General features: G+C 46.6%; 1 protein-coding gene across 1 annotated transcript in view; it reads right to left on the reverse strand.

Moving 5' to 3' along the window:
- LOC146809950 (F-box and WD repeat domain containing protein 10B-like) overlaps window positions 1-13,410 on the reverse strand; it is a 203,845-nt gene that overhangs the window by 107,442 nt on the left and 82,993 nt on the right. The window contains exon 6 of the mRNA XM_085616809.1: window positions 10,056-10,159. Coding sequence (XP_085472935.1) covers window positions 10,056-10,159 — 104 coding nt within the window. The remainder of the gene's footprint in view (window positions 1-10,055; window positions 10,160-13,410) is intronic.

Consider the following 13,410-nt stretch of genomic DNA (forward strand, 5'->3'; position numbering starts at 1 on the left):
CACCAGTGACACTCTGAATCTGCTCACCACAAATGTCTGTTTTTCTAGCAAAGTTTTCACTATAGGATTAACGCAGTGCCATCCATGCCAAGCTATAAAGGGACATAAATGTTTGCCATTTCTACAGAAAAAATTTTAAGCACAGATTTAGCACAGTGCCATCCAAGACGAGCTGAAATGACAAAAGTCTTATATCACTCCAGAGCCAGTAGTACAGCTTTGCATTGGTAAAATTCCATCCAAGCCAACTTGGAATGAATAAAAGCAATCATTGACAGGTGTTTTGCTATCATTATAGCTCTTCAATGAGGTTTAGTTTTGTCCACACACAAGGGAGCACCCAGTATAAGTCAGTAAATACCCTTTCAGGCTCAGAGGGAAGCATAAATGATGCAAAGAAGAAGCAAGGAACTCTGGGTAGATCCCAAGTTTAGATGGACAGCAGCTCCTGTATGGAGCACCCCACAACTCCAGCGACACTCATAATGATCACCTCAAATGTCTATTTTTCTAGAAACGTTTTTTTTTCCTTAAATTTGTTTATTGACAGGCTTGCAACATGTATACATGCCAGGTTTAATATCAAGAACAACTGAAACCCGCCCCCCCACCCCATCTGGCACTATCATACAATTGTCGGTGAAGTAGAAAAAAAGACCATGTGAGCACATATGAGTGGTAGTCCATAAGAAGCAGTTCCAAGTCCAACAAGTCTTGACCAGACCTAGGGGAAAAGATATCCTATATAGGAGCCAGACAGATCACGCAACAGGGTGGCTCAATAAATACACCGTTAGTGGAGCCCAAAAATCATTAGGTCGTGAGGCCTTCGGTAACTCCTCTGCGTACGGCTCCAGTTGTTGCCTATAATATATTAAATCTTTGATCCATTTCTTTACAGTGGGCGTGGATTTTGCGCCCCAACATTGCACCACAGCACGCTTAGCCAGCAGGGTCGAGACAGCAACCAATCTCCTATTGCGGGGTTTGAGATATTTCACGCTACCCAGCAGGCACACCTCGTGCTCGCACCGCACACTCTCCAGCACAACATCCAAGAGCACACTCGCAACCCTGGCCCAAAACGCAGCTATCTCATCACACTGCCAGGCTAGGTGTAAAAAATCAGCATCAGCCTGCCCGCACCGCGCACAATTAGCTGTGTCCCGCAGGCCAAATCTGCGTAACTGCACTGGCGTGTAATATAACTGGTGCAAAAATTTTAAATGAATGATAAGAAAATTATAGTTTGCCGTGAGGCGACTGGTCAGCTCGCAGCAGAATTTCCAGTTATCAAACAGTAATTCAAACCCCAGCGTAGTGTTCCATTTGATATATGAAGGGTGATCCCCCGGTTCCCGCTCCCGCTGTGACGCATCATACAGCCTAGTGATCAGGCCATTGCGTTCTGTCCCAGACAGCACCGCCTGCAGTGCTCTCAATGTTTGTGGTTCAGTGGGATAATTGGGATAAACTGACCTGACTGCCTGCTGCACCCTCACGTAAGTAAATCCCAGCATCAACCCGGGGTCGCGGCCCGCCTGTACACTCTGGAGTGAGCGGATCTGACCCCTGTCATACAGGTCTTCCATTCGTGTAACACTCACATTCACCAGCGCTCATATAGCTGGGCGCTCCTGAGCTGCCGATATGTCAGGATGTGCGGCAATAGGGAGCTTTGGGGCATACAGGTAATCGAGTTGTGCCCTCTTGGCAGGGGTCCGCCAGACCCAGGCAGTGTATTGCACCGGGCTGATTTATGTCCTGGGTACCCCACCCCCTCCGGAGAGTGCTGCAGCTACTAGCGGCATTGGAAGCACCGTGTCGGACTCGATCACCGTGTGCGGCAAGAACCGTTGCGGAAAAAATCAATAGTGGGCAAATTGCGCCTGCGCACATAGATAATATAAGCGCATATCGGGTGCCTCAAACCCGCCGCGATCAAACGGCTGCACAAGAACGTTCCAGCTACATCGGGGCTTCTTACCCCCCCAGACAAAAGACAGGAGGGCTGATTGCAATGTCTTGAACAGAGCAATATTCAGTCAAATTGGGATATTCACAAACATGTAGAACAATTTGGGTAATATAGACATCTTTGTAATGGCTATAAGATCAGCAAGCGACAGCAGCAACCTAGACCACCGCTCTGCCTTATCTCTGATCTGTGTTACGACCCGTCCATAGTTTATAGAGATTACCATTTCAGTATCCCTATGCAGCCAAATCCCTAGGTACTTCACCGGATCCCAGGTCCAAGTCAGAGGGAAGTTAAGCTCAACCTCACGCATGCCAGCTGTCAGCGGAAACACCGTCGACTTAGCCCAGTTGATCCCCAACCCAGAATAGCCTTCAAATTTTACGTACTCGTGAAGTAGTTCAGGCAGGTAGGTCTCCAGCTCGCACACATAAAGTAGCATGTTGTCTGCATATAATGAGACAATCAAAGGTCGCTGCCTGAAACACAACACAGCGGATGCATGCAGCTGACGCAGTTTGCAAGCCAGGGGTTCCAATGCAAGCGCGAATAGCATCGGTGATAGGAGGCATCCCTGCCGTGTGCCTCTGCTAATTGGGAAGGCCGAAGACACCCAGCCATTGACGCGCACTCTAGCAAGGGGCTCAGTATACAGCACCCTAATCCATTTGAGAGAAAACGGAGGAAGACCCATTCTGGTTAAAACCGTGAACATATAGTTCCACTGAAGGGAATCAAATGCTTTTGCTGCATTAAGCAGCACTGCCACCACCTGGAAGTCGGGTTCAAAGTAATGCAAGGTGGCAAAAATCGTGGTTAAGTTGTGGTTGGTAGACATAGCAGGCACAATTCCTGACTGGTCAGGGAGAACCAATAAGGGAACTAGCGACTGCAGCTGGATAGCAATCATCTTCACTAGGATCTTGGCATCAATATTAATAATAGACAGAGGCCGGTAAGAATAACAGTGATTCAAATCCTTATCAGGTTTTAAAAGCATAACCAGGAGGGCCTCCTTCAAGGATGGGGGAAGATGGCCAGCGTCATACGCCTCCGCATAAACATCTAGAAGCCTCGGGGCCAAATCATCAATGTAAGTTTTATAAAATTTGCTGGGAAGTCCATCTAGCCCGGCGGCCTTGCATTTGGGGAGGGACATAATAGCAAGTTTCACATCCTCTACATCAAATGGTTGTGTGAGATATCCTCTATGTCCCGGAGACAGCCAGCCGAGGGCCACGTCATCCAGGTAGGAGTGCATGTCCACCTCAGGGACTTGAGACTTACACTCGTACAATCTGGAGTAGAACCCAAGGATAGCCTCACTAATCTCGGGCGCAGTGTAGTGGGCCGCCCCATTCTCATCTAACATCTCAGTAATGCATTCTTGACTCCGCAGAGCTGCGAGTTTCTCTGCTAGCGAGAGCCAGGCCTACCCCCCTCCCCATAATACCGGGCAATGGATCGTCTGGACCTGTGTACAATTTCTTGATCCACAGTATCATTGTGTTCCTTCACTAGTTTCTGTATCTCAGATAGCGTTGCAGAAGATGGGTCTGTCTGGTATACCCTCTCAAGAGTGGAGATCTCAGCTGCCAATTTATGAATGCGGTGTCGAAGATCACGCAGCACACCAGCCTGAGCCCCCATGCATACCCCCCTGATAGTCACTTTGTACGCCTCCCACAAGACGCCAGCGTTGTCCACCGAGCCAACATTCTCGTGAAAAAAATTCCGGATAGCTTCTCCAACAGTGTGCTTAAAGAAAGAGTCAGTCAAGGAAGTGGGTTGCAATCACCATGCAAAGGGAGGTCTCTCACAGATAGGTATCTGGAGCTCCAAAAGTACCGGGGAGTGATCTGACAATGTACGAGCCTTATGGTCAATCCCGACTACCCACGAACAAGCAGCCTTGGTGGCAAGCCACAGATCCAGGCGTGTAAACATCCCATGTACATAAGAGATAAAAGACAAACGAACTCTCACGCTCCCCAGGGTGCCTCAAGCGCCATACATCATGCATCCCTCCAGTCTCCTACAATCCCAGCAGAACCTCTGCAGCTTTCTTGGGTCTCACGAGTCCCTGTCCCATACGATCCATCGCAGGATCCAGACACAAATTAAAAACACCTCCCCAAAGTATCTCCATTGTAGGAAACCCAGAAATGCGGCACCATACATCCAGAAAGAAGGCTGGGTCATCCACGTTAGGGCCATACACATTTACCAGAAGAACGCTCACACCACCCAGCTGACCATGCACCAACGCCACTCGACCCTGGTCATCCGTGTCAGTGCTTATAACAGTAAAGGCAACCCCGCGTTTAAAACTGAATCATCACGCCACGAGAATAGGTGGAATAGGAGGACGCCACTTTCACACCAGGCCATCTTGCACCCACAGACTTCTCAGAATGTTTAGTGAGATGCGTCTCTTGCAGAAAAGCTATCTGCACATTCATTCTATCCAGATAGGCCAATAGAGATCTAATTTTTGGGGGAATGTTAAGACCAAGGACATTCCATGTTAGGAACATTACATTACCACTCATTAAGTCTAAAGATCGTGCCAGATTCCCTAAATGGAGAATTCCGGAATATGTGGTCACATCCATGAAGAAAATGATAAATACATCGACATTGGAGATAACAAGTGCCAGTTAGCTCAGTTGCGACCCCCTCCCCCCAACTCCCCACCCACTTCAGTATCCCCCAACTCGCCAAAGCCATCCCAGCCCTGCCCCACCCAACCCTCCGAACCAAAGAAAACAATCAAACTCAGATGGGGTGGGGATGTCAGAGCGCGTCTAGCCTCCTAGCTAGTAGGAGGTGGCTGAGCATGCCTGGTAGCTATGCCTATCACATTATAATACTGTGTACCATAACCACGGGAAGAGAGAATCTTGTAGAGACAGTGAGACCCAAGTATGTCATCTTGGGGATAAAAACTGGAACTGTTAGAAACAACTTCCCAACATTATATAGGGACTGTCACTAAAGCCACAGTGCAGGAAAAAACACCCACAGGCAATCCAGTGCTCACTGTTCCTCATTGTCCGACAGCACCTGGGACCCTCACCACGCTCGCTTCTGATGTTTAGCGTGTTCCAGAGCAGCTATAGGGTTAGTAAAAAATGTTGAGTCTCCTTCAGGTCCAATATGTAGGCATGCAGGGTATAGCATAGCATAGGGAACTCCTTCGGAATGCAAAAACTTTTTCACAGCGCCAAACTTCCTCCTCGCTGCCTGCACCGCCACTGTGAAATCAAGAAAGAACGATAGGGAATTGCCCTGGTGCACAATGTTACCCTTATCGCGGGCCATACGTAAAATTACATCTCGGTCTCTGTAATTCAACAGGCGTGCTATAATTGGGTGAGGGGGAGCACCTGGGACCGGAGGCGCAGCTAGGGATCAGTGCGCCCGTTGAACGACACACATGGGGGATAGCTGTTCAGAACCAAAGATTTCCTTGATTAAGTTCTCTACGAGGAGCTCCATTTTCCCAACATTCGTGGATTCCGGAAGGCCTGTAATCCGGATGTTGTTGCGCCGGAAGTGGTCCTCCAAATCCCCATTCTTCGCCTGGATAAGGGATAGGACCTTTTCCATATTCAGCGTTTTCCCCGTAACTTCACCCAGGCCGTCCTCCGTCGCAGACACGCGCTGTTCAACTTCTCCCATAAGGGCATTTTGCTTTTCAAGCTGTGAGGACATGTGGTCCAAGCGGTGGTTCACGGCAGCCATCGTTCCCTCAATGGACTGCAGGCTGCACTGCATGGCCAACAGCATTGTTTCAAGGGTAGGAGGCCCTGCAGTCGGGGCATCAGCCTCTGAGTCCGAGGCATCCCTCTCCAAATACTTAGAGGATTTGCGCGCCTCAGAAGTGAGGCGAGGTTGGGTCTTGTCATTCCTCCCCATGATAGTAGCAGGAATAGTGCGTATGACAGTAGGCTCACCGTACACAGACAGGGAGATCAGCGCAGGCCGAGGGTACCAAGGGTGCGCAGGCCGCCTGTAAGAAAGCTCTCCAAGCCACAGGTCAGTAGACTAACACACTAATGAAATAGCAGCACAGTAGCATCCATATCAGTGGCTTGAGACTCTAGGAATGTAAAGCGCTGTGAAAGGAAATCGCCAGCCAAATCCACAGATTAAGGAGAAGGAGCCGCTCCAAGCAAGATTACCACCAGTTCCAGCCAGTCCACAGCGGGCCCACCGATATCAATAGTCTCATTTTAAAAATCAGTGCGTCTGTTGCAATCCCAAAGCAATGTCCATTGCGCACCTCAAATGCCATCCACAGTGTGCCAGGTAGCTCAGCAAGCAATAGTGTGCTGTGGCTGCAGCCAGCTCCCCATCAGATTCAGCCAGAAGCTCTTCTGCACGCACCAGTGCCCAACCGCAGTTGGGCACTGGTGTGTGGCCCGAACCCCTACCCACGCCACCTCCACAGACACCGGCCAGGGTCAGGCCACCCCCCACTCACCGCGACGGGCGCTGAGCACTACGGAGTCCACTCAGCTTCCTCGCACAGCCCCAATCGGGCAAAGCAGGATCCGCAGGCCCCAAATCCTCAGAGGTGCCACTCAGCCGTCTCCTTCAGCAGCAGGGGCACAGCCCACCTTGCAGGGCAGTGGCACGAAGAGTGGATCGCTAGCGGGCACCAGGCATGCACTGCGATCAGGGTCAGTCTCGGAGGCAGCCAGGCAATCCGCTGGGCCCAGGGGGTTCCAGCGGAGCCGCAACGCACTGACCTCAGGGCCGCACGGGAGCTGCCATTTTATGAAGCGGCCTCCGGGTCCAAACACCACTCGGCTGCAGTCTTAGCAGCGGTGCTCGGCTTCAAAAATAGCTCCCACTCGTGTAGGGTCCCCCAGAGGTAAGGGGCGCTCGGTTATTAGCTCAAAAGTGGTATGTAATAGGCGGATGAAGGGCGGATTTTGGCTCAGCCGGGCATAGCCTCTCCAGAGAGCGGCCATCTCGCCGTGCGCTCAAGCCACGCCCCCCTTCTAGGAAAGTTTTTAAGCATAGGATAAACAAACCTATTATTTTTTTCTAAATTAGCTGATGATGCAAACATTTGTGGCGATTAGTTAAGGGAGTGCAAAGAAAAAGGAGGGGTCCAAAAACACATTTTTCCAACAATGCATTTTCCTTAGACTTTTTAAGCATACATAGCGGCAAAATGACTAAAAGGATTTATATGGAATTTGGTAGGACTATAGGTAATGGTGTGGAATGGGCCCTTTCTGTTATGTGGTCTGAATTTGTTCAAGTATTAGTGAATTTAGTCTGGCTAGCAAGTTGACAAGACTGCGTATAGAGGTGCGCAAGTTACAGTACGGTAATTATAACTTTTACATTTCTAAGTTTAAAAGTTAATTTAGTTTTGTATAGCAATATAAATTAACCCCTTCAGTGCCACGCCCTTTCCCCGCCCTGTGCCGGGCGTTACATTAGCGGGCGGGGTTCATGACGAGATAGTCTCGTCATGGGCACAGCGCAACCGTGCTCCATGACGAGACTATCTCGTCATGGGCACTGAAGAGGTTAACTATAACTAATCATAAACCTTTGTTATTTTCATTGAATAAATATTATATATATATGCACACACACACATGCACACACACACACACACACACATACATACATACACCAGATGCACTAAAAGACTGGTCAGAAAAAGTCTTTGCAACAGTGCACTGACTTTTTGCAACCAGTCTTTTATTTAAATGCCCAATGTACTAATAGGTTGCTTCGCAGCGAGTCACAGAACAACCTGTCAAATGAATATTATTTTGGAAAGTCGCTATTTGTGACCCCTTGTGATTGACTACAAACATAGGGATGGTTACCTGACAGGAATAGCAGACCTCCATCCCTGTCTTTGCATTCCCAAATGAAAAACATTTTTTAAAGCAGTCTGTGATCCTTAAAGAAACATCTTCTATTTAAAAAAAAATCATGTTTGTGAAAGCATTGTGGGAATCAGGCTGCTGTCCCCTAGAACAATGATAGAGATTGATGCTGGCTTGTTGGAATGTGGTCACAATACAAATTGTGTTAGGTACAGATATGTCTATTGAATTATTAGTCAATTTAATCATTCAAACATTTCAAAACCAAAAGTATAAACACATCAATACAGTGGGACACAATCCTGCATCCTACATAAACACATCGAGCCTTGGATCAAACAACATAACGGCAATCTCTAATTTTTCAGGCTTGTACCCCTACTGTCCTGATGATGATCCTACTATTTTTTAAATAGGATTGAAACGTCATCGACTATTGTAAACAGTTTGCACATTAATTGACTCTGATAAAAAAGTGTATTTACTGTTTCCTCAAGCTTGTTAGAAATTGTGTTCAATACTCCACAAGCTACCCTTTCTTGCCTGATATGTTCTTGTCCTAAAGTGTACTTGTCATGTGTTTATGTAGGATGCAGGATTGTGTCCCACTGTATTGATGTGTTTATACTTTTGGTTTTGAATTTTTTTTATAATTAAATTGACTGTCCGGCTGGACTCTCTTAATATAGCACTGAATGGAGTCTATATATATCTTTATGACCAGACTGTTCTTTTTAAGGACCATTGTTCTAATACTATACCATGTTGGTGGTAGCACTTTCATCAAAACTTCTCTGCCGAACAGGCAGGGAGCTCTATATTGGAAGGACCAGTGTGGCGCCCAATAAGCTTTTTCTAAATGAGAGATGTAATCAGTACAAAGCTGGCAAACTGCAACATATCAATGTGTAACAGAATTTAGAATTGGCCAAGCCATTTATGAAACTTAAACTCCATGTTGTACCCACTATGTAGCATTCATTAGTGCCACCATTTTAACAGATCATCTTTTATATTAATAGAATGTGACATTTTTTACTGTATCCCATCCCTCACAGATCTCCACATGCAAGTAATTACAATTAGAAGAGGTCCGTGGTGGACTATTTCTTGATAGCTGGAGCAATGCCAGAAGCAGGCTTATGTCAGCTGATTGTTAGCTGCCTTGTCCCTCTAAACATCATTGGGATCCCTATTGTCAATGCCAAACATGTCTCTTTCAGAGACAGGTGTCACAATACTGGTGGATATGTCTCTCACTCAAGATTAAGTAAGGCTTGTTGTCTAATACTGCCCACAGAACACACTCCCATAGTTCTGTTCAGAGGGCATACCCTGATGATCACGGCCAACGAGCATACCACAGGAGCTGGCCATGCACTGTGATTGTCATGTGTTAAACGGGCCACCATTGGCACATTTCAGCCAATTTCTTCAGGTCATTTTGAGAATGTTGTGTGATACAACTTGTATCAGGGTGTGTACACATAAACTAGAAAGCCATACTGAAAGCCTTCATAACCATAAGGGGATGGTGGGGATGGTAACACGTTGTAGGATTGTACATCACGGATGCTATGATGAATAGCTGTATATTGCTGTGAGGAAGAATCTAAGTATCCAATCTGCTGGGACTCCAGGCATGAAGAGACACTTTCACAACTCTCTTGATTTGAACCCTACCTTCTACATTTCCCTATTCGCCAAGTATGATTTAATGTGCTTCTAGAGAGCCTGCTTTCAAGCCTCTCCAGACACCTAAAAGTAAGTAGACTAAAAAGAATGCTAAGAAAGATTTCCAATGCTTTGTGTACAAAAATGAGGAGTCTCGAGAATACCTCTTCCAGTTTGTACAGTTGTTGAATCCAACACAAGGATATGCATCCCAGGGTAACATACTCTCAGGTGGCTGCTTGTGAGAGAGGCAATGTACGAAAAATGTGGCAACTGTCCGGACCAAATGAAGGTGGGAGCCAGCGAAGGAGACATAACAATTTGAAAGTGTATGCAATGTTAATGCAACTGACAAAGAGCAAACAAAAACCTCCTTCCTTACACCTGTACTCAGGTTCTGAGGGAATGTACATATCCAAAGCATCTACTCCATGATTTTGTCTAGAAGACTATCACCCTGTGAGTATTGTCTTCAGGATGGATACACATGAGGGAGAGAGATTAACAGCCCAGCCCAGGTGACAAAAGAGAATACATACTGATCTGTGAGCACCATAACATTGTAGGAGCCGCAGAAGACGTTTCTTTCTTCCATTGAGATCGTTTCAGTCTCCAGCCCAGTATAAGCTGCCTCCAGGTCCTCCTGGATAAGAAATAGAAATTATAAATATATATTTAATTTAATAGAAGAATTTCACTGTAATAAAAAATATTACTTGCCAATTTTCAGCAGCCCAGGATGGCCCACTCAGTAAGAAATTCCATTTAATTCTTCTACCACTCATATTTCTACAAGCATCTCTTTTCTGCCCAGGACTAATCACCAAGTGGGAACATTTACTGCTGCCTCATCAGGTGGTCATTATTCTAAACATAGGGCGTTGAGGTTTCATTCAACTTTATTCAGCAGTGTGGCTTAATAGCGGTGCCATTCAGTTAGGCTGGAAATCTGTACTGAAGATTATTTCAGATCAAAGAACAAGCATTGGCAAACCCAATAGGTCTCGCCTATGCAAGGAATATTGGCATAGCCAATATGTTATAGGCATGTTGTACACCAGTGTGGCTGCTGTTCAGCATGGCTAAAATTTAGTGGGATAAAGGAAAGTGGAGTGTCGTAACGTGGAATAGAGTGGAGTCTTATGGAGTGGCGTAGAGAGTCACGGAGTGGCATAGAGTAGAGTTGAGTAGCGTGGAGTGAAGTGGAGTGTCATGGAGTGGTATAAATTAGCGTGGTGTAGAGTGTTGTGGAGTGTATTGTAGAGTGTTGTAGCGTGGAAGGGCGCAGAGTGAATAGAAATGAGTGGCATAGATTGGAGAAGAGTGGAGTTGCATAGAGTGGTGTGGAGTGGCATAGAGAGTGTTTAGTAGTGTGGAGTATAGTGTTGTAGAGTATAGTGGCGTAGAATGGAGTAGATTGTCGTAGAGTGGAGTGGCATAGAGTGGGGTAGTGTAGGAGAGTGGAATGGCACAGGGTGTAGTGGAGTGTTGTAGAAGAGAGTCTCATAGAGTGGAGTGGCATAGATTGTCACAGTGGAGTGGCGTAGAGTGGAGTAGTGTGCTCCAGAATAGAGTGGAGTAAAGTGGCATGGGGAAGTTGGGCGGAGCGGAGTAGCGTCATAGAGTGGAGTAGAGTGTCAGAATGAACAGAGTTTAATGGAGTAGAGTGTCAGAGTGGAGTATCGTGGAGTGGAGTGTCAGAGTGCAGTGGAGTGGCCAAGAGTGAAGTGGCATAAAGTACAGTGGTGCAGAGGAGAATGGCATAGTGTGTGGTGGTGTAGAGTCCATTGGTTTTGAGTAAAGTGGTGTAGAGTACAGTGGCTTAGAGTGCAGTGACGTAGAGTAGAGTGGCGCAGAGTGCAGTGGTGTAGAGTGCAATGGCATAGAGTAGATTACTTCAGAGTAGAGTGAAGTGGCATAGAGTGGAGTGTAGATTGGAGTGGTGCAAGGTAGAGTACAGAGGTGTGGAGTAGAGTGCCATAGCTGTAGTGGTGTAGATTGCATCGAGTGCAGTGGTGCAGAATAGATTAGGGTAGCAGAGTGGAGTGATGCAGAGTGTAGTGGACTAGAGTGCAGTGGCTTATAGTTCAGTACAGTGGCATAGAGGTGAGTAGTGTAGAGTAGATTGCAGTGGCATAGAGTGCAATGACATTGAGTGCAGTCATGCAGAGTCGAGTGTCATACAGTACAGTGTTGTAGAGTACAGTGGCATACAGGGCACTGGTGTAGAGTGCATTAGTGTTGAGTGATGCAAAGCAGAGTGGTGTGGAGAGCAGTGGTGTAGAGTACAGTTGTCAAGAGTGCAGTGGCGTAGGGTGCAGTGGCGTAGAGTAGAATATTTCAGAGTAGAGTGAAGTGCCATAGAGTGGAGTGGTATAGGGTAGATTGGAAGGGGGCAGAGTAGAGTGCAGCGGTGTGGAGTAGAGTGGCATAGACTGGAATATTGCAGAGTAGAGTACAATGGCGTACAGTGCAGTGATGCAGAGTAGTTGGAGTAGAGTGCAGTGGTGTAGAGTGCATAGGTTTTGTGTAAAGTGGTGTAGAGTGCCATGGCATAGAGTGCATTGGTTTAGAGTAGAGTGGAATAGAATAGAGTGGCGTAGAGTAGAGTGGCACGGAGTGGCGTGGAGTGGAGCAAAGTGGATTGGCACAGAGTGGAGGGGTGCACAGTGTAGTGGAGAAGAGTGGGGTACAGGGCATTGGCAAAGAGTAAAGTGGTATAGAGTAGAGAGGCGTAGAGTGAAGTGGCATAGAGTGAGGTGATGCAGAGTAGAGTGCAGTGGTGTGCAGTGGTGCAGAGTAGAGTGGAGTGGGATAAAGTGGAGTATGCTTGGTGTGGTAGCGCACTGCCATTACCGACAACACATTTTCAATTGAATTGACCATTACATTTGCACGGAAATACAATTTTACTGATTAAAGTAAACCGTGCGCAAACGATAATGTGTGGAAATGTCATCACCTAGAGTATTGATTTGTTTTGAACCTATTAAAATATTTGTTTCTACCACACTTCAGAATTACCCCAAAACGTGCTCTCCTAATTGTGCTATATTCTGAAATATCAGCACAGTTCATCTACAGAGATTTCAATTTTGTTGTGCGCTGGGAAGAAAAAGAAGCATTTCACAGACTTCCTCAAGCACACCCCAGTAACCAGCATGATTGTCACATAAATCCTCTCACTTTGAAATCAGAGAAAGAAAAGTAAACCCCCATCTCCCTGGAAGACAGAGCCTGACATTTGGCCTCTCTGTCTTTGAATGCACAGCAAATATGACAAGATAACAACAAGATTTAAAAACCTGTTTACAGAAAGTGAGATCTCGGAAGGATAAAGAAAAGAAGGTTTGGGCAAAGGAAGGGACAAACTCAAGCTGGGCAGCCTAAAACAAATGAAGCTAGCAAATAGAAATCAAGCAAACGTGAGTTACAAAGCCAATGGTCAGCAATGGGCGGAATCAATTCCTAGAGAAGCTGTCTGAATGTCCCCAAGTTGTCTGTAAGCAAAGCAGACCGCTGTGCTGTCTGGCAGGCTTTGACGTCAAAAGTAGGGGTCTCCGACATTGTGCTGATGGTCTGAGCCTCCAATCCCCATATTCTAAGGTGAATGAATGAAGAAACCTGCATAAGGGCTCATCTGTCAAAAGCTTTGCTCTCTTTGTGTATGGCGTCCCTTAGAACCCTCAGTGCATAAACATCCTTGTTTACCATGCCAGAACTGTACATGCATGTACTTCACATGAAGCGTTCGGATACCGCAAGCAGTTCAGCTGGCTGAAGTTCTATTATGCAGCATATTTGCTGCTGATTCCACTCAGAGATCAGTTCTTCAAAATCTCTGACAGAATGCCAAATAAAATGTCATATCTTATTCAGCACCTTCAAGATGCT

Source organism: Triturus cristatus, chromosome 7, assembly GCF_964204655.1.
Source record: "Triturus cristatus chromosome 7, aTriCri1.1, whole genome shotgun sequence".
NCBI lineage: Eukaryota > Metazoa > Chordata > Amphibia > Caudata > Salamandridae > Triturus > Triturus cristatus.